Source organism: Pseudophryne corroboree, chromosome 6, assembly GCF_028390025.1.
Source record: "Pseudophryne corroboree isolate aPseCor3 chromosome 6, aPseCor3.hap2, whole genome shotgun sequence".
Classification (NCBI taxonomy): Eukaryota; Metazoa; Chordata; class Amphibia; order Anura; family Myobatrachidae; genus Pseudophryne; species Pseudophryne corroboree.
In genome coordinates this window covers 520,664,007-520,691,873 of record NC_086449.1, presented here as the reverse complement: position 1 = coordinate 520,691,873, position 27,867 = coordinate 520,664,007, and the positions used below count along the sequence as shown (strand labels likewise).

The 27,867-nt window shown below is 48.3% G+C and overlaps 1 protein-coding gene across 2 annotated transcripts in view; it reads left to right on the top strand.

Annotated features, from left to right (window-relative positions):
- The window catches only part of NUP107 (nucleoporin 107), a 186,346-nt gene that overhangs the window by 29,216 nt on the left and 129,263 nt on the right, over nt 1-27,867 (top strand). Inside the window, exons 4-8 of one of the 2 annotated variants that reach the window (XM_063927509.1) lie at nt 3,300-3,412; nt 10,391-10,535; nt 10,610-10,713; nt 12,201-12,328; nt 14,456-14,504. In XM_063927509.1, coding sequence (XP_063783579.1) covers nt 3,300-3,412; nt 10,391-10,535; nt 10,610-10,713; nt 12,201-12,328; nt 14,456-14,504 — 539 coding nt within the window. Of the gene's footprint in view, nt 1-3,299; nt 3,413-10,390; nt 10,536-10,609; nt 10,714-12,200; nt 12,329-14,289; nt 14,339-14,455; nt 14,505-27,867 lie in introns of both variants that reach the window. The other variant, XM_063927510.1, reaches the window with a different exon arrangement.

The window sequence follows — 27,867 nt, the reverse complement described above, 5'->3', positions numbered from 1 at the left end:
GCAGAGTCATCCGCACTCTCCTGCCCGTTTGGGAGCTTTGGTATAATCCCCATGGTCCTTATGGAGTCCCCAGCATCCACTAGGACGTCAGAGAAAATAAGAATTTACTCACCGGTAATTCTATTTCTCGTAGTCCGTAGTGGATGCTGGGCGCCCATCCCAAGTGCGGATTGTCTGCAATACTTGTATATAGTTATTGCCTAACTAAAGGGTTATTGTTATTAGCCATCTGTTGAGAGGCTCAGTTATATTTCATACTGTTAACTGGGTATAGTATCACGAGTTATACGGTGTGATTGGTGTGGCTGGTATGAGTCTTACCCGGGATTCAAAATCCTTCCTTATTGTGTCAGCTCTTCCGGGCACAGTATCCTAACTGAGGTCTGGAGGAGGGGCATAGAGGGAGGAGCCAGTGCACACTAGATGGTACCAAATCTTTCTTATAGAGTGCCCAGTCTCCTGCGGAGCCCGTCTATTCCCCATGGTCCTTACGGAGACCCCAGCATCCACTACGAACTACGAGAAATAGAATTACCGGTGAGTAAATTCTTATTTTAATTCCCACCCTCTACAGAGGTTAATACTTTCCAAGTGGGACGGCCTACCTCATTTGGATCAGATCTCGCATGAACACTTTGACTCCGGAGGTTCGTCTGTCTCTGACCTGGTGGCTACAGGACCAGCAATTGAGCAGGGACCGTCCCTTCTGGATCCCCGACTGGGTCCTGCTGACAACGGATGCCAGTCTGAGGGGATGGGGTGCGGTGTTGGAGAAACACTCTTTTCAGGGTCGATGGACCAAGGAGGAATCACTCCTCCCAATAAACATTCTGGAGTTGCGGGTGGTGTTTAATGCATTGACCCTTGCCCTGCCTCTGGTACAGAACAGGCCGGTTCAATTACAGTCAGACAAGGCCACCACAGTGGCATACAAAAACCATCAAGGCGGTACTCGAAGCCGCATGGCTATGATGGATGTGTCAAAAATCCTTCGTTGGGTGGAACGCCATCTGCCAGCAATATTGGCAGTGTTCATTCTGGGCATCCTAAACTGGGAAGCAGACTCCCTCAGTCGCCAGGATGTGCACGCCGTAGAGTGGAGTCTTCATCCGGAAGTCTTTCGACTCCTAGTGGACAAGTGGGGCCTACCAAATGTAGACGTGATGGCGTCGCGACAGTCACAAGGTTTCCGGTCTTCGGACCAGGGATCCTCAAGCAGCGTGCGTGGACGCACTAGCAATGCCATGGAACTAAAGCAGTTCCTTAAGGGAGGGGACGCGCCTTAGTGGGTATGAGAACCCGGCGTCCAAAGGAAGCATCCTGGGAGGCCATTTTGGCTGCCCTACCTGTTCCCTCCCAGTGTCACTCCTGCCCAGGGTTCTGCGGAAGTTCAAACAAGGAGGGATACTACTTCTAGTCGCTCCAGCGTGGTCCAGACTGCATTGGTTCTTGGACCTGCGGGGTCTGTCGACAGAGCGTCCCCTTCTACTTCCTCAGCGCCAAGACCACCTTGTACAGGTCCCTTCTCTTTATCCGGACCTGGCTAGACTGGCTTTGACAGCGTGGCTCTTGAAACATCACTCCCGAGGGCCAAAGAATTCTCGGAGGCGGTCAACCAAATTATGTTGAAAGCCTGCAAAGTGGCATCTGCCCGGATTTATTACAGGGTCTGGAATTCTTACTTCACCTGTTGTACTGATAAGAATTATGATGCATACAGATTTAGAACTTCCAGAATTCTGGCATTTCTACAATGCGACCTGGATTTAGGCCTTCGTCTGGCCTCCCTCAAGGTTCATATATCTGCGTTGTCGGTTTGGTTTCAGAGAAAAATTGCGTCTCTACCTGACGTTCATACATTCACTCAGGGTGTCTTAAGGATTCAGCCTCCCTATGTGGCTCCATGGGATCTGGCTGTTGTCCTGTATGCCCTGCAAGAGTCTCCATTTGAACCTCTTGAGTCTGTGGACCTTAAATGGTTCACAGCCAAGGTCTTGGTTTTTACTGGCTATTGCCTCTGCTAGAAGGGTGTCTGACTTATGCGCTTTGTCCTGTCGTCCACCCTTTCTGATATTTAATTGTGACTTGGTAGTTCTTAGAACTTGCCCAGGTTATTTACCTAAAGTGGTGTCCTCTTCTTTTTTTTTTTTTTTTCACCTTAACCAAGAGATTGTGGTTCCGGCCTATATCTCTTCTGATTTGTCCTCCAAAGAGCGGTCTTTAGATGTGGTAAAGGCTCTTCGTATATATGTGGGAAGGACTGCCTCTATCACGAGGTCAGATTTCCTTTTTGTTCTGTTTGGTTTTCACAAACGTGGCTGGCCTGCAAATAAGCAAACCTTTGCCAGATGAATTATAATGGTGATTGCACAATTTTCTGGGCAGGCTGGACCCCAGCTCCTGCTGCCATTAAAGCCTATTCTACTCTGTCTGTTGGACCTTCTTGGGTGGCCCGCCGTGGCGCGTCCGCAGAACAATTGTGCAAGGCCGTTACGTGGTCCTCAGTGAACACGTTCATTATGCTCTATGCCTTTGATATTTCCGCCTCCCAGGATGCTTCCTTTGGACGCCGGGTTCTCATACCCACTAAGGCGCGTCCCCTCCCTTAAGGAACTGCTTTAGGACATCCCTGGTGTTTCCCTGTCGAACACAATGTACCCTACTGCAGAAAAGGAAAGTTGTGGTAGACTTACCATAGTTAACTCTTTCTGCGAGGTACATTGGATTCCACAGTGCGCCCACCCTGATGCACCTAGCTTCTATGGGTTTGTATGGCATTATCCGTTGGTCCCTTCTCTTGTCGTGAGAATGCGGTTCTATATGTATAACATCTGCCTTCTCTCTTGCCTGCTCCTACATTTGACTGGTTAACGAAACTGAGCTTCAGTCCCTGGAGACGGGGTTTATAGAGGAGGCCCCAATGCATCCTGGGGCAGCTAAAGCTTTAACCTGTTGGTGCCTCTGAATCAACATCCACTCTACACCCCGATATCTTCCTGTGGAACCCAATGTACCTCGCAGAAAAAGTTAACCATCGTAAGTCTACCATAACTATCTTTATTTTTTTTTTTTTTATTTTTTTTTTTTTTGTGGTTAATTACTAGAAATAATACTGTTAATATTGTCCTCTGTAAGCAAAATTTTAGAAGTGGCTAGCATAACAATGATACATTTTCACTGTGTATTTTGCTCATTTTCATTTAGTATGGCTATGTGAATGTATGACCTGTTATGGGCTCGTTATCTCTAAGTTAGTGATACTTTAGAATTGTGGTATATGTAATATTTTCTCCTCCCAGTGACTCCACAGCCCTGGAACACAAGGCCTCCAGATGTTTCTGCGATAATTGGGTCAGCAGGAAGATCACCACACTTAATGCAGACTCCTGGGCGCCTCAGGGACATTTCCGTGGTATGTACTTCTCCAAAATGCAGCTGGTTTTCTGATATGTTTTAATCAGAATGACAGTGTTGTTATATATAAACCAAGTGAAAACTACCCCCCCCCCCCCCCCCCCCATTTCTGCGATCCCTACCAAATCCCCACAGTGCATCATCCTAGTGCTGATGCACTGTGTCTCAACCCCGACCAGCTCCGCTGGGCATGTGCAAGAGCCAGCAGCAGCCACTAACAGTGGCTGTGAATGGGAAATGATAGCTGCAATTGTCGGAAACGGTCAGTGACCGTTCAAACACTGCCCAACCCATCGGCGCACTATCTTAAAGATAGCAGCACCGATAATGACAGGGGAGCATATCACTTTGGCGAACAGACTGGTTCTGGACTTGAGCTTTTTCCCTTTCTCTGATTACAGGGTTGTTTTCCAGGTATGTGGTGGTCAAAGTTGACCAACCTCTCTTGTGTGGCTGTTTTCTGTGTGCCTGGTCTTTTGCCTCCTATCCTATGTTGGTGTTCACCGTTACACTATCCCCTGTCTGCATATGGGAGAGAGAGAGCGCCTGTGTTCTTCAAACAGTAATACTTTGGTGCCCAGATTCCACTAGCTTCACCTATAGCCATGGCTCCAGTGTCCCCCATGGAATCCTAGAAAAGGATGTGTCCAGTACGAACCAATATCCCTTTTTTTCTCTGACGTCCTAGTGGATGCTGGGACTCCGTCAGGACCATGGGGAATAGCGGCTCCGCAGGAGACCGGGCACAAAATTTAAAAGTTTGACCACTAGGTGGTGTGTACTGGCTCCTCCCCCTATGACCCTCCTCCAAGCCTCAGTTAGGTTTTTGTGCCCGTCCGAGCAGGGTGCAATCTAGGTGGCTCTCCTAAAGAGCTGCTTAGAAAAAGTTTGTTAGGTTTTTTATTTTCAGTGAGTCCTGCTGGCAACAGGCTCACTGCAACGAGGGACTTAGGGGAGAAGAAGTGAACTCACCTGCGTGCAGGATGGATTTGCTTCTTAGGCTACTGGACACTAGCTCCAGAGGGACGATCACAGGTACAGCCTGGATGGGTCACCGGAGCCGCGCCGCCGACCCCCTTGCAGATGCCGAATAGAGAAGAGGTCCAGAAACCGGCGGCAGAAGACGTCTCAGTCTTCATGAGGTAGCGCACAGCACTGCAGCTGTGCGCCATTGCCCTCCGCACACTTCACACCAGCGGTCACTGAGGGTGCAGGGCGCTGGGGGGGGCGCCCTGGGCAGCAATGTAATATACCTATTCTGGCTAAAATATATCACATATAGCCCCTGGGGCTATATGGATGTATTTAACCCCTGCCAGGTTCCAAAAAAACCGGGAGAAGAAGCCCGCCGAAAAGGGGGCGGGGCCTATTCTCCTCAGCACTTAGCGCCATTTTCCTGTCCAGCTCCGCTGCGAGGAAGGCTCCCAGGACTCTCCACTGCACTACAGAAACAGGGTAAAAACAGAGAGGGGGGGCACTTATTGGCGATATTTATAATATTTGAGCTGCTATAAAGGGAACACACTTATTAAGGTTGTCCCTATATATATTTATAGCGCTTGGGTGTGTGCTGGCAAACTCTCCCTCTGTCTCCCCAAAGGGCTAGTGGGGTCCTGTCTTCTATCAGAGCATTCCCTGTGTGTCTGCTGTGTGTCGGTACGTGTGTGTCGACATGTATGAGGACGATGTTGGCGTGGAGGCGGAGCAATTGCCTGTAATGGTGATGTCACCCCCTAGGGAGTCGACACCAGAATAGATGGCTTTGTTTATGGAATTACGGGATAGTGTCAGCACGCTACAAAAGTCGGTTGACGACATGAGACAGCTGGCAAACCAGTTAGTACCTGTCCAGGCGTCTCAGACACCGTCAGGGGCTGTAAAACGCCCTTTACCTCAGTCGGTCGACACAGACCCAGACACTGACACTGAATCCAGTGTCGACGGTGAAGAAACAAACGTATTTTCCAGTAGGGCCACACGTTATATGATCACGGCAATGAAGGAGGCTTTGCATATCTCTGATACTGCAAGTACCACAAAAAGGGGTATTATGTGGGGTGTGAAAAAACTACCGATAGTTTTTCCTGAATCAGAGGAACTGAATGAAGTGTGTGATGAAGCGTGGGTTACCCCAGATAGAAAACTGCTAATTTCAAAGAAGTTATTGGCATTATATCCTTTCCCGCCAGAGGTTAGGGCGCGCTGGGAAACACCTCCTAGGGTGGATAAGGCGCTCACACGCTTATCAAAGCAAGTGGCGTTACCGTCTCCTGATACGGCCGCCCTCAAGGATCCAGCTGATAGGAGGCTGGAGAATACATTAAAAAGTATATACACACATACGGGTGTTGTACTGAGACCAGCAATCGCCTCAGCCTGGATGTGCAGTGCTGGCGTGGCTTGGTCGGAGTCACTGTCTGAAAATATTGATACCCTGGATAGGGACAGTATTTTACTGACTATAGAGCAGTTAAAGGATGCATTTCTTTATATGCGAGATGCACAGAGAGATATTTGCACTCTGGCATCAAGAGTAAGTGCGATGTCCATATCTGCCAGAAGAAGTTTATGGACGCGCCAGTGGTCAGGTGATGCGGATTCCAAACGACATATGGAAGTATTGCCGTATAAGGGGGAGGAATTATTTGGGGTCGGTCTATCGGATCTGGTGGCCACGGCAACGGCCGGAAAATCCACCTTTTTACCCCAGGTCACCTCCCAGCAGAAAAAGCCGCAGGCTTTTCAGCCGCAGTCCTTTCGTTCCTATAAGAACAAACGAGCAAAAGGACATTCCTATTTGCCCCGAGGCAAAGGAAAGGGTAAGAGACTGCAACAAGCAGCTCCTTCCCAGGAGCAGAAGCCCTCCCCGGCTTCTACAAAGGCGTCAGCATGACGCTGGGACCTTACAAGCAGACTCAGGGGCGGTGGGGGGACGCCTCAAACATTTCAGCGCACAGTGGGCTCACTCGCAGGTGGACCCCTGGATCCTGCAGGTAGTATCTCAGGGTTACAGGTTGGAATTCGAGAAGTCCCCTCCTCGCCGTTTCCTAAAGTCTGCTTTGCCAACGTCTCCCTCCGACAGGGCGACGGTATTGGAGGCCATTCACAAGCTGTATTCTCAGCAGGTGATAGTCAAGGTACCCCTCCTACAACAGGGACAGGGGTATTACTCCACGCCATTTGTGGTACCGAAGCCGGACGGCTCGGTAAGACCGATTCTAAATCTAAAATCTCTGAACCTGTACATACAAAAATTCAAGTTCAAGATGGAGTCACTCAGAGCAGTGATAGCGAATCTGGAAGAAGGGGATTTTATGGTGTCCTTGGACATCAAGGATGCTTACCTTCATGTTCCAATTTGTCCTTCACACCAAGGGTACCTCAGGTTCGTGGTCCAAAACTGTCATTATCAGTTTCAGACGCTGCCGTTTGGATTGTCCACGGCACCCCGGGTCTTTACCAAGGTAATGGCCGAAATGATGATCCTTCTTCGAAGAGAAGGCGTCTTAATTATCCCTTACTTGGACGATCTCCTGATAAGGGCAAGATCCAGAGAACAGCTGGAGGTCGGAGTAGCACTAACCCAAGTAGTGCTCCAACAACACGGGTGGATTCTGAATTTTCCAAAATCCCAACTGATCCCGACGACACGTCTGTTGTTCCTAGGGATGATTCTGGACACTGTTCAGAAAAAGGTATTTCTTCCGGAGGAGAAAGCCAGGGAGTTATCCGATCTAGTCAGGAACCTCCTAAAACCAGGAAAAGTATCTGTGCATCAATGCACAAGAGTCCTGGGAAAAATGGTAGCTTCTTACGAAGCGATTCCATTCGGCAGATTCCATGCACGAACTTTTCAGTGGGATCTGCTGGACAAATGGTCCGGATCGCATCTGCAGATGCATCGGCGGATAAAATTGTCCACAATGACAAGAGTGTCTCTGCTATGGTGGTTGCAGAGTGCTCATCTGTTAGAGGGCCGCAGATTCGGCATACAGAACTGGGTCCTAGTGACCACGGATGCCAGCCTGAGAGGCTGGGGAGCGGTCACACAGGGAAGAAACTTCCAGGGCGTGTGGTCAAGCCTGGAGACGTCTCTTCACATAAATATACTGGAGCTAAGAGCAATCTACAATGCTCTAAGCCTGGCAAAACCTCTGCTTCAGGGTCAGCCGGTGTTGATTCAGTCGGACAACATCACGGCAGTCGCCCACGTAAACAGACAGGGCGGCACAAGAAGCAGGAGGGCAATGGCAGAAGCTGCAAGGATTCTCCGCTGGGCAGAAAATCATGTGTTAGCACTGTCAGCTGTGTTCATCCCGGGAGTGGACAACTGGGAAGCAGACTTCCTCAGCAGACACGATCTGCATCCGGGAGAGTGGGGACTTCATCCAGAAGTCTTCCACATGATTGTGGTCCATTGGGAAAGACCAATGGTGGACATGATGGCGTCCCGCCTCAACAAAAAACTGGACAGGTATTGCGCCAGGTCAAGAGACCCTCGGGCAATAGCTGTAGACGCTCTGGTAACACCATGGGTGTACCAGTCAGTGTATGTGTTTCCTCCTCTGCCTCTCATACCAAAAGTACTGAGAATTATACGGCAAAGGGGAGTAAGAACGATACTCGTGGCTCCGGATTGGCCAAGAAGAACTTGGTACCCGGAACTTCAGGAGATGCTCACGGAAGATCCGTGGCCTCTACCTCTAAGACGGGACCTGCTTCAGCAGGGACGTGTCTATTCCAAGACTTACCGCGGCTGCGTTTGACGGCATGGCGGTTGAACGCCGAATCCTAAGGGAAAAAGGCATTCCGGAAGAGGTCATCCCTACCCTGGTAAAAGCCAGGAAGGAGGTGACTGCACAACATTATCACCGCATTTGGAGAAAATATGTTGCGTGGTGTGAGGCCAGGAAGGCCCCGACGGAGGAATTTCAACTGGGTCGATTCCTACATTTCCTGCAAACAGGATTGTCTATGGGCCTCAAATTAGGGTCCATTAAGGTTCAAATTTCGGCCCTGTCGATTTTCTTCCAGAAAGAATTGGCTTCAGTTCCTGAAGTCCAGACTTTTGTAAAAGGAGTACTACATATACAGCCCCCGGTTGTGCCCCCAGTGGCACCGTGGGATCTTAATGTAGTTTTGGATTTTCTCAAATCCCATTGGTTTGAGCCACTCAAATCGGTGGATTTGAAATATCTTACATGGAAAGTAACCATGCTACTGGCCCTGGCTTCAGCCAGGAGAGTGTCAGAATTGGCGGCTTTATCGTATAAAAGCCCATATCTCATTTTCCATTCGGACAGGGCAGAACTGCGGACGCGTCCTCACTTTCTGCCTAAGGTGGTTTCAGCGTTTCACCTGAACCAGCCTATTGTGGTGCCTGCGGCTACTAGCGATTTGGAGGATTCCAAGTTGCTGGACGTTGTCAGAGCATTAAAAAAATATATTTCAAGGACGGCTGGAGTCAGAAAATCTGACTCGCTGTTTATACTGTATGCACCCAACAAGCTGGGTGCTCCTGCTTCTAAGCAGACGATTGCTCGTTGGATTTGTAGCACAATTCAACTTGCACATTCTGTGGCAGGCCTGCCACAGCCTAAATCTGTCAAGGCCCATTCCACAAGGAAGGTGGGCTCATCTTGGGCGGCTGCCCGAGGGGTCTCGGCATTACAACTCTGCCGCGCAGCTACGTGGTCAGGGGAGAACACGTTTGTAAAATTCTACAAATTTGATACCCTGGCTAAGGAGTACCTGGAGTTCTCTCATTCGGTGCTGCAGAGTCATCCGCACTCTACCGCCCGTTTGGGAGCTTTGGTATAATCCCCATGGTCCTGACGGAGTCCCAGCATCCACTAGGACGTCAGAGAAAATAAGATTTTACTTACCGATAAATCTATTTCTCGTAGTCCGTAGTGGATGCTGGGCGCCCATCCCAAGTGCGGATTGTCTGCAATACTTGTACATAGTTATTGTTACAAAAAAATCGGGTCGTTATTGTTGTGAGCCGTCTGTTCAGAGGCTCCTACGTTTGTCATACTGTTAACTGGGTTCAGATCACAAGTTGTACGGTGTGATTGGTGTGGCTGGTATGAGTCTTACCCGGGATTCAAAATCCTTCCTTATTGTGTGCGCTCGTCCGGGCACAGTATCCTAACTGAGGCTTGGAGGAGGGTCATAGGGGGAGGAGCCAGTACACACCACCTAGTGGTCAAACTTTTAAATTTTGTGCCCTGTCTCCTGCGGAGCCGCTATTCCCCATGTTCCTGACGGAGTCCCAGCATCCACTACGGACTACGAGAAATAGATTTATCGGTAAGTAAAATCTTATTTTTTCGATTCAAAGCCTAGTGTATTTTTTTTTTTTTTCAGACTCCCAAAACAATTCTATAGATATATAGGGGGGTGTGCAGTTAACTCCGTTTTTTTTTTTTAACCTAGGCGAAAAACTGTGCTTTTAGCTGTTTTTAGGGCTAATGGGGATACGCCCTATGCAATAGCAGGGCCGGATTTTCGCCTAGGTGAAAAACGCGGCAGGGGCAGAAAACGTGTGGATCGTCGAAACCACGTGTTTTCTTTCAAATGCGGGCCATTTTCGCAGAGTTTGAGGCATTAGTTTTGCCAATGCCTTTTTCACTTAAAAATAAAATAAAATGAAGAGACATTGGCGAAAATGCCTTCAAAATGGCTGCTATTGAATATTCAGTGATGCATTTTCATTAGCTCGGGAATGATCCATACCCATAGTTTTATAGCACAGCATTTCATTTTTATTTATTTATTTTTTCATTTTACTTTTCATTATTGCAGTCTTTGAAACATATTGCCCATGCTCAGCTCTGCCTTTCAGGGATTCTGTCAATATAGAGAATGTAGATTTTGCATTATTGCGTAATATTTTCTATATTGCGTTTGCGAGAAAATTGTTTACTTGTAGCAGATTTTCCTCTTTTTAGAAATTTGTTTTGTTTGATTGTAGCTCTCCAATATGGATGATGGTGCATATACAGCCGCCTTTTCCCCTCAGTGGGCAGGAGGTTTTACCTCTTTTGATTCACCCAGTTTCACTGAAGACATCACACTCAGTGCAGTCATGATGCGAGAGGAAGATCCAGGAGAAAGTGGTAAGTGATAGAGAAATATCTCTAGTGTTACTTAAAAACTTATGTTCTGTCACTAACTCTGTTTTATTTTTCAGCTACAATGAGTCTCTATCAGGAATTCCTTAATTCATTCCAGAAGTTTCCTTCCAGTGAAGTGTTTGACCTTATAGGAGATTATGAATCTATGTGCCACGAACAGGTACATTTTTGTATTGATATACCTTTTGTGGTCTTGTTACATTGTACTTTGACACACTGTGGGAGAGGAATAAAATTGTTGGTGGTTGATGTATATCTCCCTGTCCTCGCCCTCCATCCCTCTTTCTCTGTTGTGGCTGTTTTTTTGTTAGGTATTGAAAACTGTGCAGAGGATGAAACAAAATTTAAATAAGTAGCTATTATGCACCCCATTGTGTTTTCAAAAATAACTTCCCTTTCAGGGGCTCCTCTGCTCCTCGTTTTGGAGGCTCATGGTGGGATTGTCAACATGCTCAAGTCAAATCTAGTGCCACTGATCTCCAAAATGTTCCTTTGTTATCTTTTCAAAATGGTATGAAAGGATGATGTCTTTCTTGCCAAATGGTGCTGCATGGGAGTTGAGGGAAACATGGGGGGTAATTCAGACCTGATCGATCGCTGGCGTTTTTTGCAGCGCTGCGGTCAGGTCAGAACTGCGCATTTGTATGCACCGCAATGCGCAGGCGCGTCACACAGGTACATAGCGGATCATTGCTGTACGGTGGGTTTTACAAAGAATCCATTTGCACAGCCGGTCGCAAGGAGATTGACAGGAAGAAGGCATTTGTGGGTGGCAACTGACCGCTTTCAGGGAGTGGTTGGAAAAACGCAGGCGTAGTTAAGCGTTTGCAGGACAGGTGTCTGACGTCAATTCCGTCCTCGGACAGTCTGTTTTTCTACTGTTGCTTGTGGTGGTGGTTTGCGGGGGGGGGGTTATTTTTTTAATCTGGGTTCCGAAGGGATTTACCGCAATAGGAAAATGCTGAATAAAGAATGAATAACTCTCCACCTGTTAAGGGGGGTACTCGCAGAGAGATCCATGCTTAAAATCTAAGCTATCTGACTAGATTGCTTAGATTTTAAGAACAGATCACTCGTGTGTACCCCCCACAGCGATAGCCGCACATCGCTATCACCGGTGCTAGATTGGCCTGCATGCAGGCTCAATGTAGCACGTCTCTCATTTCACCCGCTTGGTGAAATGAGCGGCCCCCCGGCATCGCTCAGCACACATCGCGCTGTGCTGAGCAGCGGGAGAGATGTGTGCTGAGCGGTTCGCTCAGTACACATCTCTCCCTTGTGTATGGCCCTTTAAACCTGCGAGGTAGACACCCTTGGTAATTCAATTTGCCCCTTCTTTGTTTTTTGCATACAAAGGTGTTTTGTTTCTATTCTTCTCTGCTCCTCTTATCTATTTGTTCCCTTGCTGGGCTAGTGGAAAACAGAGCAGGGTGGCAAAAACATCATAGAGGGGTACAGGAGTTTACTATCTGGGAATGAAATGTACTTGATAATAAGAACTAAAAAAAAAATCCCTTTATGTTCGCTTTTCTTTTTGGAGCAGTACTAATATTCTGAGCACATCGGTCTCCAAACTTGGAGAACTGCAGGTTCAATGTCAGACCTTGAGATCCTGAATCGTTCATTTAAGTTGTTCTTTTATTTCAGGTCAATTTACTAAAAAAAATTGTCAACCGTGTCACTCCAGGACAGCAGAAGTTTTCCAAAACTGCCAGTGTCTTATGGCTACTTCGGCAGGAAATGGTGACATGGAGGCTGATTGCATCTCTCTACAGGTTGGTCTTTCCTTCTTTTACTTGGTTCTTGCAGTACCACAGAGATTTCCTTGAGAAAACAAAGTAAGGTTTTCCCACTAGCAAAGTGGTGCCCAAACTTGGTCTTCAAGGCACCCTAACATAACCATTCTTGGCATAGATGGTATAATCAAACTGAGGCACTAATTAAGTCACCTGTACTTAAGCATGGATAGCATTAAAACCTGGGCCGTCAGTTCCTTGAGGACAGAGTTTGAGAACCACTGCACTAAAATTTTTGTTTAAATTTAATAACATTTCTAGAAACTTACATATGCGTAGAAATATGATTTTCTTTTATATCTTTTGATAACGTGGTCATTTTTACTGGCATCCTATATAACAAGCTAATGCTGCTACTCACCTCTATGGGGGTAGTTCAAGTGTTCTGGCTGCAACTAGATGGCGCCCGACAAAGCTATTCAAGTATTGCTTCATTCGGCCACGCACAGCCGCCGGCACTGACATTACGGTTATGATGTTCTGTCATTTTGATGGGATGATAACTGGTCAAAGTTAAGAGATAAAACTGTCAAGTGTTCAGTTTTCTTTGTTGGACACTTTGGAGCTACGCTAATATTGTAAAACTAGTTAATAGCCCGACAACAGGATGTGTCGGGTGTTTAGAACTCCTGTTGCCGGGAGTCGGGTGCCCTGTCATGCTGAGCAGGTGTGCCGCCCACACACCATAGAGGTGAGGAGGAGCGTTAGCCTTTTATATACATATAGATGTTTATCTGTAATAGGCAAACTATAATGATGCTGCACTATATTATACAGCAATACAGGCATGTGTGAGCTTAACAGTCCCCACACAGCTCCCGGCCAATCTGGGAGTAGAGGAGGCCAGCAGCTGGCCGGAGGGGTGTGGGCATGGCCGATGTGGAAGGGGTGAGCACAGGACCTCGCCCCTTCTCCGTTGCATAGTATATATAAAGCAGGTGAGCCGTTATCTGCCTCCTTACCCCCATTTTCTGCAGTCCCAGCACTGACCCCCTGCTTTACCCTTTCACTGAATTGCTCACCCCTTCCTGCCGGACTGATTCACCTTTTACCCCTGCCGCTATGTGGCCAAACGTGTCCCTGGTGCCTCTGCAGGAAATGCAGGAATCACCAGATGGTGTTTCCTGCATTTCCTGGTTACTGCTATTTGTTGCTGGCAATTGAACTCCCTTTTTAATACATAGCAGTGTTTCATAGTATTACTATAATGAGCAGGATTTTTTTTTTTTTTTTTTTCATGATACAATGCAAAAAGAGAACTTTTTGATTTATTTATTTTTCTCACATGTGGCATCTGTGAAGAAGGCAAAGGCCACATTAAGTTTTGGCTGCATCTAAGCACCACCGTATACAGGAATGGTAGGGACTATGCGGTTTGTCTTTGTAGTAACCACTTTGCTGGCAATTTCATCAAATAGGATAGTATCCAACTTGTTGACTCTAGCACATAGGTCTGCAAACTCGGTCCTCATTACCGCACACAGTGCATGTTTTGCAGATCTCCTCACAGAATCGCAAGTGAAATAATTAACTCCACCTGTTGACCTTTTAAATTGTGTCTGTGAGTAATTAATACACATGTGCACATGCTGGGTTACGTGCAAAACATGCACTGTGTGGGGTAATGAGGACCCAGTTTGCAGACATGCTCTAGCATGTTCTGATAGCTTTTTGGTCTTCGATAACAATAAGGTGGTCTGGAGAGATTTACCGAAGTCTTAGTGCTGCAGTCAGACTGTTTCACCAGTGGTACATCTGAATGTCCTTTATTTCTATATGTAAAGCTGGAGTAGAGTATAGAAACAAGGAGCACAAGTTCTTTTGTGTAACATACCAATACAGCCAATGAATGACCTTAAACATGTTTGTCTGTCAGCATGTCTATTTTGGGTTAAAACTACTTCTAAGTGACCATTCTTTTTGTGTTATGATGATTTTAGAGATCGGATACAGTCTGCGTTAGAAGATGAAAACATGTTTGAGGTTGCGGTGTAACATACCAATACAGCCAATGAATGACCTTAAACATGTTTGTCTGTCAGCATGTCTATTTTGGGTTAAAACTACTTCTAAGTGACCATTCTTTTTGTGTTATGATGATTTTAGAGATCGGATACAGTCTGCGTTAGAAGATGAAAACATGTTTGAGGTTGCGGTGAGTCACATTTAAGACTCAAGTACACACTGTTATATCATGCCTTTGAATATATTGAGTGTTGACACTATGCATTAAGCAATGCAGAAAAACTTCTTTGATGCATTTTCCCTATGAAAAGTGAATACATAGGAGTCAAGCCTATTATTCACAAAGGGTGCGATGTGCTGTTGCCGCGGCATTTAAACTGTATATGTGTGTGTATGTATATATGTGTATATAGAATTGTTGCGTTGGCTGGCACTCCGTCTGATAAGTTAGAAATCGCCTTGGTGCCTTCCTTACCACTAAAAGTGGAATATATAGCACAGAAGGTTTAGGCGGCACTCAAAGGACTTTAGATGCTGAAAATAAACCGGCACTATAGCCTACATGTCATGACATGTAGGCTATAGTGCCGGTTTATTTTCAGCATCTAAAGTCCTTTGAGTGCCGCCTAAACCTTCTGTTATGTATGTATGTATGTATGTATGTCTCTAACGTCCTAAGTGGATGCTGGGGACTCCGTAAGGACCATGGGGATTAGCGGCTCCGCAGGAGACTGGGCACAACTACAAAGAAAGCTTTAGACTACTGGTGTGCACTGGCTCCTCCCACTAAGACCCTCCTCCAGACCTCAGTTAGATTCTTGTGCCCGGCCGAGCTGGATGCACACTAGGGGCTCTCCTGAGCACCTAGAAAGAAAGTATATTTAGGTTTTTTATTTTCAGTGAGATCTGCTGGCAACAGACTCACTGCAGCGAGGGACTAAGGGGAGAAGAAGCGAACCTACCTAACAGGTGGTAGTTTGGGCTTCTTAGGCTACTGGACACCATTAGCTCCAGAGGGATCGACCGCAGGACCCGACCTTGGTGTTCGTTCCCGGAGCCGCGCCGCCGTCCCCCTTACAGAGCCAGAAGCACGAAGAAGGTCTGGAAAATCGGTGGCAGAAGACTTCAGTCTTCACCAAGGTAGCGCACAGCACTGCAGCTGTGCGCCATTGCTCCTCATGTACACCTCATACTTCGGTCACTGATGGGTGCAGGGCGCTGGGGGGGGTCGCCCTGAGGGCAATAGATAATACCTTGGCTGGCAAAATATGCATCATATATAGTCCCAGGGGCTATATAGATGCAAAATTACCCCTGCCAGTATAACAGAAAAAGCGGGAGAAAGTCCGCCAAAAAGGGGGCGGGGCTTCTCCCTCAGCACACTGGCGCCATTTTTCCCTCAGTTCCGCTGGAAGGAAGCTCCCTGGCTCTCCCCTGCAGTCTGAGAAAACTACAGAAGGGTAAAAAAGAGAGGGGGGGCACTAAATTTAGGCGCAGTATAGATAGATAGATAGATAGATATATATATCTAATATATATATATATATATCTATCTAATATATATATATATATATATATATATATATATATATATATATATATATATATATATATATATATATATATATATATATATATAAGCAGCTATAGGGAAAACACTCATTAATAGTGGGATCCCAGTGTTATATAGCGCTCTGGTGTGTGCTGGCATACTCTCTCTCTCTCTCTCTCTCCAAAGGGCTTTGTGGGGTCCTGTCCTCTGTCAGAGCATTCCCTGTGTGTTTGCGGTGTGTCGGTACGGCTGTGTCGACATGTTTGATGAGGAGGCTTATGTGGAGGCGGAGCAGATGCCTGTAAATGTGATGTCACCCCCTGCGGGGTCGACACCTGAGTGGATGGTGCTGTGGAAGGAATTACGTGATAGTGTCGACTCCTTACATAAAAGGTTTGACGACATACCTAATGTGGGACAGCCGGCTTCTCAGCCTGTGCCTGCCCAGGCGTCTCAAAAACCATCAGGGGCTCTAAAACGCCCGCTACCTCAGATGGTTGACACAGATGTTGATACTGACTAATGTAACTTCCAGTAGGGCCACACGTTACATGATTGAGGCAATGAAAAATGTGTTACACATTTCTGATGTTACCCCCGGTACCACAAAAAAGGGTATAATGTTTGGAGAGAAAAAACTACCAGTAGCTTTTCCTCCATCTGAAGAGTTAAATGAAGTGTGTGAAGAAGCGTGGGCTTCCCCTGATAAAAAGATGGTAATTTCTAAGAGGTTACTAAGGGCGTACCCTTTCCCGCCAGAGGATAGGTCACGCTGGGAAACATCCCCTAGGGTGGATAAGGCGCTCACACGCTTGTCAAAGAAGGTGGCACTACCGTCTCCGGATACGGCCGCCCTGAAGGAATCTGCTGATAGAAAGCAGGAGGCTATCCTGAAATCTATATATACACACACAGGTGTGATACTGAGACCGGCTATAGCTTCAGCCTGGATGTGCAGCGCTGCTGCTGCGTGGTCAGATTCCCTGTCAGAAAATATAGATACCCTAGATAGGGACACTATTTTGCTGAACGTAGAGCATATAAAAGACGCACTTTTATACATGAGGGATGCACAGAGGGATATTTGCCGGCTGGCATCCAAAATTAGTGCAATGTCCATTTCTGCCAGGAGAGGGTTATGGACTCGGCAGTGGACAGGTGATGCAGATTCCAAACGACGCATGGAAGTTCTGCCTTATAAGGGTGAGGAATTGTTCGGGGGTGGTCTCTCGGACCTCGTTTCCACAGCAACAGCTGGGAAGTCTACATTTTTGCCCCATGTTCCCTCACAACCAAAGAAAGCACCGTATTATCAGGTACAGTCCTTTCGGCCCAATAGGGGCAAGCGGGTTAAAGGCGCGTGCTTTCTGCCCAGAGGCAGAGGTAGAGGGAAAAAGCTGCAACATAAAGCCAGTTCCCAGGAGCAAAAGTCCTCCCCCGCTTCCTCAAAGTCCACAGCATGACGCTGGGGCTCCACAGGCAGAGCCAGGTACGGTGGGGGCCCGTCTCAAGCATTTCAGCAAGCAGTGGGCTCGCTCACGGGTGGATCCCTGGATCCTTCAAATAGTATCTCAGGGGTACAAACTGGAATACGAGACGTCTCCCCCCCCCCCCCCCCCCCCCCCGCTGTTTCCTCAAATCTGCCTTGCCAACCACTCCCTCAGGCAGGGAGGCAGTGTTACAGGCAATTCAAAAGCTGTATTCACAACAAGTGATAGTAAAGGTGCCCCTACTTCAACAAGGAAGGGGTTACTATTCCACAATGTTTGTGGTACCGAAACCTGACTGTTCGGTGAGACCCATTTTAAATTTGAAATCCTTGAACACATATATAAAAAAATTCAAGTTCAAGATGGAATCGCTCAGGGCGGTTATTGCGAGCCTGGACGAGGGAGATTACATGGTATCGCTGGACATCAAGGATGCTTACCTACATGTCCCCATTTACCATCCTCACCAGGAGTACCTCAGGTTTGTGGTACAAGATTGTCATTACCAATTCCAGACGTTGCCGTTCGGTCTCTCCACGGCTCCGAGGGTCTTTACCAAGGTAATGGCGGAAATGATGATACTCCTTCGAAGGAAGGGAGTTTTGATTATCCCGTACTTGGACGATCTCCTGATAAAGGCGAGGTCCAGAGAACAGTTATTGGTAGGGGTAGCACTATCTCGGGAAGTGCTGCAACAGCACGGCTGGATTCTAAACATTCCAAAGTCACAGCTGGTCCCTACGACACGCCTGCTGTTCCTAGGGATGGTTCTGGACACAGAACAGAGAAAAGTGTTTCTCCCGGAGGAGAAGGCCAAGGAGCTGTCATCTCTAGTCAGAGGCCTCCTAAAACCAAAACAGGTGTCGGTGCATCACTGCACGCGGATCCTGGGAAAAATGGTAGCTTCCTACGAAGCGATTCCATTCGGCAGGTTTCATGCAAGAACCTTTCAGTGGGACCTGTTGGACAAGTGGTCCGGATCGCATCTTCAGATGCATCGTCTTATAACCCTGTCTCCAAGGACAAGGGTGTCTCTGCTGTGGTGGCTGCAGAGTGCTCATCTTCAAGAGGGCCGCAGATTCGGCATACAGGACTGGGTCCTGGTGACCACGGATGCCAGCCTTCGAGGCTGGGGAGCAGTCACACAGGGAAGAAACTTCCAAGGACTATGGACAAGTCAGGAGACTTCCCTGCACATAAATATTCTGGAACTAAGGGCCATTTACAATGCCCTAAGTCAGGCAAAACCCCTGCTTCAAAACCAGCCGGTACTGATCCAGTCAGACAACATCACGGCAGTCGCCCATGTAAATCGACAGGGCGGCACGAGAAGCAGGACGGCGATGGCAGAAGCCACAAGGATTCTCCGATGGGCGGAAAATCACGTGTTAGCACTGTCAGCAGTGTTCATTCCGGGAGTGGACAACTGGGAAGCAGACTTTCTCAGCAGGCACGACCTCCACCCGGGAGAGTGGGGACTTCATCCAGAAGTCTTTCAAATGATTGTAAACCAGTGGGAAAAACCACAGGTGGACATGATGGCGTCCCGCCTAAACAAAAAGCTAGAAAAATATTGCGCCAGGTCAAGAGACCCGCAGGCGATAGCTGTGGACGCTCTGGTAACACCGTGGGTGTACCGATCGGTTTATGTGTTCCCTCCTCTTCCTCTCATACCAAAGGTACTGAGGATAATAAGGAGAAGAGGAGTAAGAACTATACTCATTGTTCCGGATTGGCCAAGAAGAGCGTGGTATCCGGAACTTCAAGAAATGATGTCAGAGGACCCATGGCCTCTACCGCTCAGACAGGACCTGCTGCAGCAGGGGCCCTGTCTGTTCCAAGACTTACCGCGGCTGCGTTTGACGGCATGGCGGTTAAACACCGGATCCTGAAGGAAAAGGGCATTCCGGAGGAAGTCATTCCTACGCTGATAAAAGCTAGGAAAGAAGTAACCGCGAACCATTATCACCGCATATGGCGAAAATATGTTGCGTGGTGTGAGGCCAGGAAGGCCCCAATGGAAGAATTTCAGCTGGGCCGGTTCCTGCACTTCCTACAGTCAGGAGTGACTATGGGCCTTTAAATTGGGTTCCATTAAGGTCCAGATTTCGGCTCTGTCGATTTTCTTCCAGAGAGAATTGGCTTCACTACCTGAAGTTCAGACTTTTGTTAAGGGAGTGCTGCATATTCAGCCCCCTTTTGTGCCTCCAGTGGCACTGTCACAACTGAGGGCCTGAGCTGACGGGAGGCAGCCTCAGTTGTAGGGGCTGAGATGTACCGGAACCTGGGAGGTTGTATCAGACCCCTGGACATGTAAGTAACATGAATAATAACTGCCCGAAGGCGTGACCACGACAACTTGGATAAAAGTCAATGATGTTTATTATGACAACTCCGCAACACAGCAGCAGTAAAAGAAAACGTAAAAGTCAGCAAAGAATAAATACAGTTCCTGGGTACTACAGGATGGCAGGAGCCACAGGGCACTGGTAGTGTGAGATAGTTCTTATGATCTTCTAGATGGAAAGTCCTTACCAGGCCCGACTGTAGCAATGGAGATAACCCAGGATTGTGCCAGCTGGTGTTCCAGGAAAAGCTGGGTTGCTGAAGATAAAACAGCTGCTGTGGATACTGGCTGGAACCAGACTGTTGTTAGCACGGAGTGGATACTGGCTGGAACCAGTTAAAGAATAAATGAACTTGGGAGCGATGAAATATGAACTGAAATGTAGAACTTGAGAGCGGAGAAATAATAATACCGGTGGAGAGTGGTAAAGTGTAGAAAGGACACCGGCCCTTTAAGGGAAGCTGTACTCTGCTGGAAGCTGAGCTGGAAGCAGGTAATGTTGTAGCTGGAAACAGATGAATCCACAATGGATTGGAGAGTCAGGCTACACCGCAGGTGGAATGCTGGTGCGGGTCTCTATGGTGGAAGTCTTGAGACAGGAGCTGGAACCTGGAAGACAATCACAGGAGAGAGACAAACAGGAACTAGGTTTGACAACCAAAGCACTGACGCCTTCCTTGCTCAGGCACAGTGTATTTATACCTGCAGCAAGGAAGGGATTGGCTAGGCAATTATGCAGATTATCAATACTGAGAACAGATTGGTGGAAATGATCAGCTGACAGAATCCAAGATGGCTGCGCCCATGCAGACACTTGGAGGGAAGTTTGGTTTGTAATCCATGTGGTAATGAAAACAGTAATGGCGGCGCCGGCCACCGGAGACGGGAGGTGCCAGGCTGACAGATGCACATCCAACCACGCGTACACAGCGGAGGCCGCGGCTGACGTAATCGCCACTCAGACACTCTGCACGCAGAAGTTCAGGGACGGCGGCGGAGGCCGCGGGAGACGCCATGCCAGGTGTAATATGGCGTTTACTGTGACAGCGTCCCAGAGTGACAGGAGAGGATACAGGAATGTACACATCAGGATAACAGATGGGATCCGGTCCTGGAGCGCTGAGCCAGCCTTAGGAGGCATCTGATGGGTAAGAAATGGCGTCCAGATACCCGGATCGTGACAGGCACCTTGGGATCTCAACGTGGTGTTGGATTTCCTAAAGTCACATTGGTTTGAGCCACTGAAAACCGTGGATTTAAAATATCTCACGTGGAAAGTGGTCATGTTGTTGGCCTTGGCTTCGGCCAGGCGTGTTTCAGAATTGGCGGCTTTGTCATGTAAAAGCCCTTATCTGATTTTCCATATGGATAGGGCAGAATTGAGGACTCGTCCCCAGTTTCTCCCCAAAGTGGTATCAGCTTTTCATCTGAACCAACCTATCGTGGTGCCTGCGGCTACAAATGACTTGGAGGCTTCCAAGTTGTTGGATGTAGTCAGGGCCCTAAAAATTTATGTTTCCAGGACAGCTGGAGTCAGGAAGACTGACTCGCTCTTTATCCTGTATGCGCCCAACAAGTTGGGTGCACCTGCTTCTAAGCAGACTATTGCTCGCTGGATCTGTAGTACGATTCAGCTTGCACATTCTGCGGCTGGACTGCCGCGTCCTAAATCAGTAAAAGCCCATTCCACGAGGAAAGTGGGCTCTTCTTGGGCGGCTGCCCGAAGGGTCTCGGCTCTTCAACTTTGCCGAGCTGCTACTTGGTCAGGGGCAAACACGTTTGCTAAATTCTACAAATTTGATACCCTGGCTGAGGAGGACCTTGAGTTCTCTCATTCGGTGCTGCAGAGTCATCCGCGCACTCCCGCCCGTTTGGGAGCTTTGGTATAATCCCCATGGTCCTTACGGAGTCCCCAGCATCCACTAGGACGTCCAGAGAAAATAAGAATTTACTCACCGGTAAATCTATTTCTCGTAGTCCGTAGTGGATGCTGGGCGCCCATCCCAAGTGCGGATTGTCTGCAATACTTGTATATAGTTATTGCTTAACTAAAGGGTTATTGTTGAGCTATCTGTTGAGAGGCTCAGTTGTTATCATGCTGTTAACTGGGTATTGTATCACGAGTTACACGGTGTGATTGGTGTGGCTGGTATGAGTCTTACCCGGGATTCAAAATCCTTCCTAATTGTGTCAGCTCTTCCGGGCACAGTATCCTAACTGAGGTCTGGAGGAGGGTCTTAGTCGCAGGAGCCAGTGCACACCAGTAGTCTAAAGCTTTCTTTGTAGTTGTGCCCAGTCTCCTGCGGAGCCGCTAATCCCCATGGTCCTTACGGAGTCCCCAGCATCCACTACGGACTATGAGAAATAGAATTACCGGTGAGTAAGTATATATATATATATACATACATACACACATACATACATACATACATACATACATACATACATACATACATACATACATACATACCCCCCCCCCCCCCCCTCCCCAGTGGATGCTGGGGACTCCGTAAGGACCATGGGGAATAGACGGGCTCTGCAGGAGACTGGGCACTCTAAGAAAGATTTAGTACTACTGGTGTGCACTGGCTCCTCCCTCTATGCCCCTCCTCCAGACCTCAGTTAGAATCTGTGCCCGGAAGGAGCTGGGTGCATTTTAGTGAGCTCTCCTGAGCTTGCTATTAAAGTATTTTAGTTAGGTTTTTTATTTTCAGAGAGCTTCTGCTGGCAACAGACTCTCTGCTACGTGGGACTGAGGGGAGAGAAGCAAACCTACTAACTGCGGCTAGGTTGCGCTTCTTAGGCTACTGGACACCATTAGCTCCAGAGGGATCGAACACAGGAACTTAACCTTGGTCGTCCGTTCCCGGAGCCGCGCCGCCGTCCCCCTCGCAGAGCCAGAAGACAGAAGCCGGCGGGTAGAAGCAAGAAGACGTCAAAATCGGCGGCAGAAGACTTCAGTCTTAATATGAGGTAGCGCACAGCACTGCAGCTGTGCGCCATTGCTCCCACATTAACCCACACACTCCGGTCACTGTAGGGTGCAGGGCGTAGGGGGGGGCGCCCTGGGCAGCAATTGAGTACCTCCTGGCAAAAAGCAGCATATATACAGCTGGGCACTGTAATATGCATGAGCCCCCGCCATTATTTTTACACACAATCGCGGGACAGAAGCCTGCCGTTGAGGGGGCGGGGCTTCTTCCTCAGCACTCACCAGCGCCATTTTCTCTCCACAGCTCCGCTGAGAGGAAGCTCCCCAGGCTCTCCCCTGCAGACTCACGGTAGAAAGAGGGTAAAAAGAGAGGGGGGGGCACATAATTTTAGCGCATTAATCATATATACAGCAGCTACTGGGTAAACACTAAGTTACTGTGTAATTCCTGGGTTATATAGCGCTGGGGTGTGTGCTAGCATACTCTCTCTCTGTCTCTCCAAAAGGCCTTGTGGGGGTCCTGTCCTCATATAGAGCATCCCCTGTGTGTGTGGTGTCGGTACGCTTGTGTCGACATGTTTGACAAGGAGGGCTATGTGGAGGCAGAGCAGGTGCAGATGAATGACGTGTCTCCGCCGACGGCGCCGACACCTGATTGGATGGATATGTGGAAGGTGTTAAATGATAATGTAAACTCCTTGCATAAAAGGTTGGATAAAGCTGAAACCTTGGGACAGTCGGGGTCTCAGCCCATGCCTGATCCTACAGCGCAGAGGCCGTCAGGGTCTCAGAAGCGCCCACTATCCCAAATTATTGACACAGATATCGACACGGATTCTTACTCCAGTGTCGATGGCGATGATGCAAAATTGCAGCCTAAAATGGCTAAAGCCATCCGCTACATGATTATAGCAATGAAGGATGTATTGCACATATCAGAGGTAAACCCTGTCCCTGACAAGAGAGTTTCTCTGACGTCCTAAGTGGATGCTGGGGACTCCGTCAGGACCATGGGGATTAGCGGCTCCGCAGGAGACAGGGCACAAAAGTAAAAGCTTTTAGGATCAGGTGGTGTGCACTGGCTCCTCCCCCTATGACCCTCCTCCAAGCCTCAGTTAGATTTTTGTGCCCGGCCGAGAAGGGTGCAATCTAGGTGGCTCTCCTAAAGAGCTGCTTAGAGTAAAAGTTTTGTTAGGTTTTTTATTTTCAGTGAGTCCTGCTGGCAACAGGCTCACTGCATCGAGGGACTTAGGGGAGAGAAGTGAACTCACCTGCGTGCAGGATGGATTGGCTTCTTAGGCTACTGGACACCATTAGCTCCAGAGGGAGTCGGAACACAGGTCTCACCCTGGGGTTCGTCCCGGAGCCGCGCCGCCGACCCCCTTGCAGATGCCGAAAAATGAAGAGGTCCAGAAACCGGCGGCAGAAGACTTTTCAGTCTTCATAAGGTAGCGCACAGCACTGCAGCTGTGCGCCATTGTTGTCAGCACACTTCATAGCAGCGGTCACTGAGGGTGCAGGGCGCTGGGGGGGGCGCCCTGGGCAGCAATGATAGTACCTTATTCTGGCTAAAAATACATCACATATAGCCCCTGGGGGCTATATGGATGTATTTAACCCCTGCCAGGTCTCAGAAAAACGGGAGAAGAAGCCCGCCGAAAAGGGGGCGGGGCCTATTCTCCTCAGCACACAGCGCCATTTTCCCTCACAGAAATGCTGGTGGGAAGGCTCCCAGGCTCTTCCCTGCACTGCACTACAGAAACAGGGTTAAAACAGAGAGGGGGGGCACTTATTTGGCGATATGACTATATATATTAAAATGCTATAAGGGAAAAACACTTATATAAAGGTTGTCCCTGTATAATTATAGCGTTTTTGGTGTGTGCTGGCAAACTCTCCCTCTGTCTCCCCAAAGGGCTAGTGGGGTCCTGTCCTCTATCAGAGCATTCCCTGTGTGTGTGCTGTGTGTCGGTACGTGTGTGTCGACATGTATGAGGACGATGTTGGTGAGGAGGCGGAGCAATTGCCTGTAATGGTGATGTCACTCTCTAGGGAGTCGACACCGGAATGGATGGCTTATTCAAGGAATTACTTGATAATGTCAACAGAGACGGCCGGCAAACAAAATAGTACCTGTCCAGGCGTCTCAAACACCGTCAGGGGCTTTAAAACGCCCATTTACCTCAGTCGGTCGACACAGACACAGACACGGACACTGATTTCAGTGTCGACGGTGAAGAAACAAACGTATTTTCCTTTAGGGCCACACGTTACTTGTTAAGGGCAATGAAGGAGGTGTTACATATTTCTGATACTACAAGTACCACAAAAAAGGGTATTATGTGGGGTGTGAAAAAACTACCTGTAGTTTTTCCTGAATCAGATAAATTAAATGAAGTGTGTGATGATGCGTGGGTTTCCCCCGATAGAAAATTATTGGCGGTATACCCTTTCCCGCCAGAAGTTAGGGCGCGTTGGGAAACACCCCTTAGGGTGGATAAGGCGCTCACACGCTTATCAAAACAAGTGGCGGTACCGTCTCCAGATAGGGCCGTCCTCAAGGAAAATATCCTAAGAAGTATATACACACATACTGGTGTTATACTGCGACCAGCGATCGCCTCAGCCTGGATGTGCAGAGCTGGGGTGGCTTGGTCGGATTCCCTGACTAAAAATATTGATACCCTTGACAGGGACAGTATTTTATTGACTATAGAGCATTTAAAGGATGCATTTCTATATATGCGAGATGCACAGAGGGATATTTGCACTCTGGCATCAAGAGTAAGTGCGATGTCCATATCTGCCAGAAGATGTTTATGGACACGACAGTGGTCAGGTGATGCAGATTCCAAACGGCACAAAGAAGTATTGCCGTATAAAGGGGAGGAGTTATTTGGGGTCGGTCCATCGGACCTGGTGGCCACGGCAACTGCTGGAAAATCCACCGTTTTTACCCTAAGTCACATCTCTGCAGAAAAAGACACCGTCTTTTCAGCCTCAGTCCTTTCGTCCCCATAAGAGTCCTATCTGCCCAGGGATAGAGGAAAGGGAAGAAGACTGCAGCAGGCAGCCCATTCCCAGGAACAGAAGCCCTCCACCGCTTCTGCCAAGTTTCTCAGCATGACGCTGGGGCCGTACAGGACCCCTGGATCCTACAAGTAGTATCCCAGGGGTACAGATTGGAAAGTCGAGACGTTTCCCCCTCGCAGGTTCCTGAAGTCTGCTTTACCAACGTCTCCCTCCGACAGGGAGGCAGTATTGGAAACAATTCACAAGCTGTATTCCCAGCAGGTGATAATCAAAGTACCCCTCCTACAACAAGGAAAGGGGTATTATTCCACACTATGTTGTGGTACTGAAGCCAGAAGGCTCGGTGAGACCTATTCTAAATCTGAAATATTTGAACACTTACAAAGGTTCAAATCAAGATGGAGTCACTCAGAGCAGTGATAGCGAACCAGGAAGAAGGGGACTATAGGGTGTCCCGGGACATCAGGGATACTTACCTCCATGTCCCAATTTGCCCTTCTCACCAAGGGTACCTCAGGTTCGTGGTACAGAACTGTCACTATCAGTTTCAGACGCTGCCGTTTGGATTGTCCACGGCACCCCGGGTCTTTACCAAGGTAATGGCCGAAATGATGATTCTTCTTCAAAGAAAATGGACGACCTCCTGATAAGAGCAAGGTCCAGAGAACAGTTGGAGGTCGGAGTAGCACTATCTCAAGTAGTTCTACGACAGCACGGGTGAATTCTAAATATTCCAAAACCGCAGTTGTTTCCGACGACACATCGGCTGTTCCTAGGGATGATTCTGGACACAGTCCAGAAAAGGGTGTTTCTCCCGGAGAAGAAAGCCAGGGAGTTATCCGAGCTAGTCAGGAACCTCCTAAAACCAGGAAAAGTGTCAGTGCATCATTGCACAAGGGTCCTGGGTAAAATGGTGGCTTCTTACGAAGCGATTCCATTCGGCAGTTTTCACGCAAGAACTTTTCAGTGGGATCTGCTGGAAAAATGGTCCGGATCGCATCTTCAGATGCATCAGCGGATAACCCTGTCTCCAAGGACAAGGGTGTTTCTTCTGCGGTGGCTGCAAAGTACTCATCTACTAATGGGCCGCAGATTCGGCATTCAGGAAGGGTCCTGGTGACCAGGGATGCCAGCCTGAGAGGCTGGGGAGCAGTCACACAGGGAAAAAATTTCCAGGGAGTGTGATCAAGTCTGGAGAATTATCTCCACATAAATATACTGGAGCTAAGGGCAAGTTACAATGCTCTAAGCTTAGCAAGACCTCTGCTTCAAGGTCAGCCGGTATTGATCCAGTGGGACAACATCACGGCAGTCGCCCACGTAAACAGACAGGGCGGCACAAGAAGCAGAAGGGCAATAGCAGAAACTGCAAGGATTCTTCGCTGGGCGGAAAATCAGGTGATAGCACTGTCAGCAGTGTTCATTCCGACGCCCGGGAGAGTGGAGACTTCATCGGGAAGTCTTCCACATGATTGTGAACCATTGGGAAAGACCAAAGGTGGACATGATGGCGTCCCGCCTGAACAAAAAACTGGACAGGTATTGCGCCAGGTCAAGAGACCCTCAGGCAATAGCTGTGGACGCTCTGGTAACACCGTGGGTGTACCAGTCAGTGTATGTGTTCCCTCCTCTGCCTCTCATACACAAGGTACTGAGAATTATAAGACGGAGAGGAGTAAGAACTATACTCGTGGCTCTGGATTGGCCAAGAAGGACTTGGTACCCGGAACTTCAAGAGATGCTCACAGAGCACTCATGGCCTCTGCCGCTAAGAAGGGACCTGCTTCAGCAGGGACCCTGTCTGTTCCAAGACTTACCGCGGCTGCGTTTGACGGCATGGCGGTTGAACGCCGGATCCTGAAGGAAAAAGGCATTCCGGAGGAAGTCATTCCTATCCTGATCAAAGCCAGGAAGGAGGGGACCGCACAACATTATCACCGTATTTGGCGAAAAATTGTTGCGTGGTGTGATGCCAGGAGGGCCCCCACGGAGGAATTTTAACTCGGTCGATTCCTGCATTTCCTGAAGACAGGAGTGTCTTTGGGCCTCAAATTGGGGTCCATTAAGGATCAGATTTCGGCCCTGTCGATTTTCTTCCAGAAAGAATTGGCTTCAGTTCCTGAAGTCCAGACGTTTGTTAAGGGAGTATTGCATATACAGCCCCTTTTGTGCCTCCAGTGGCACCGTGGGATCACAACG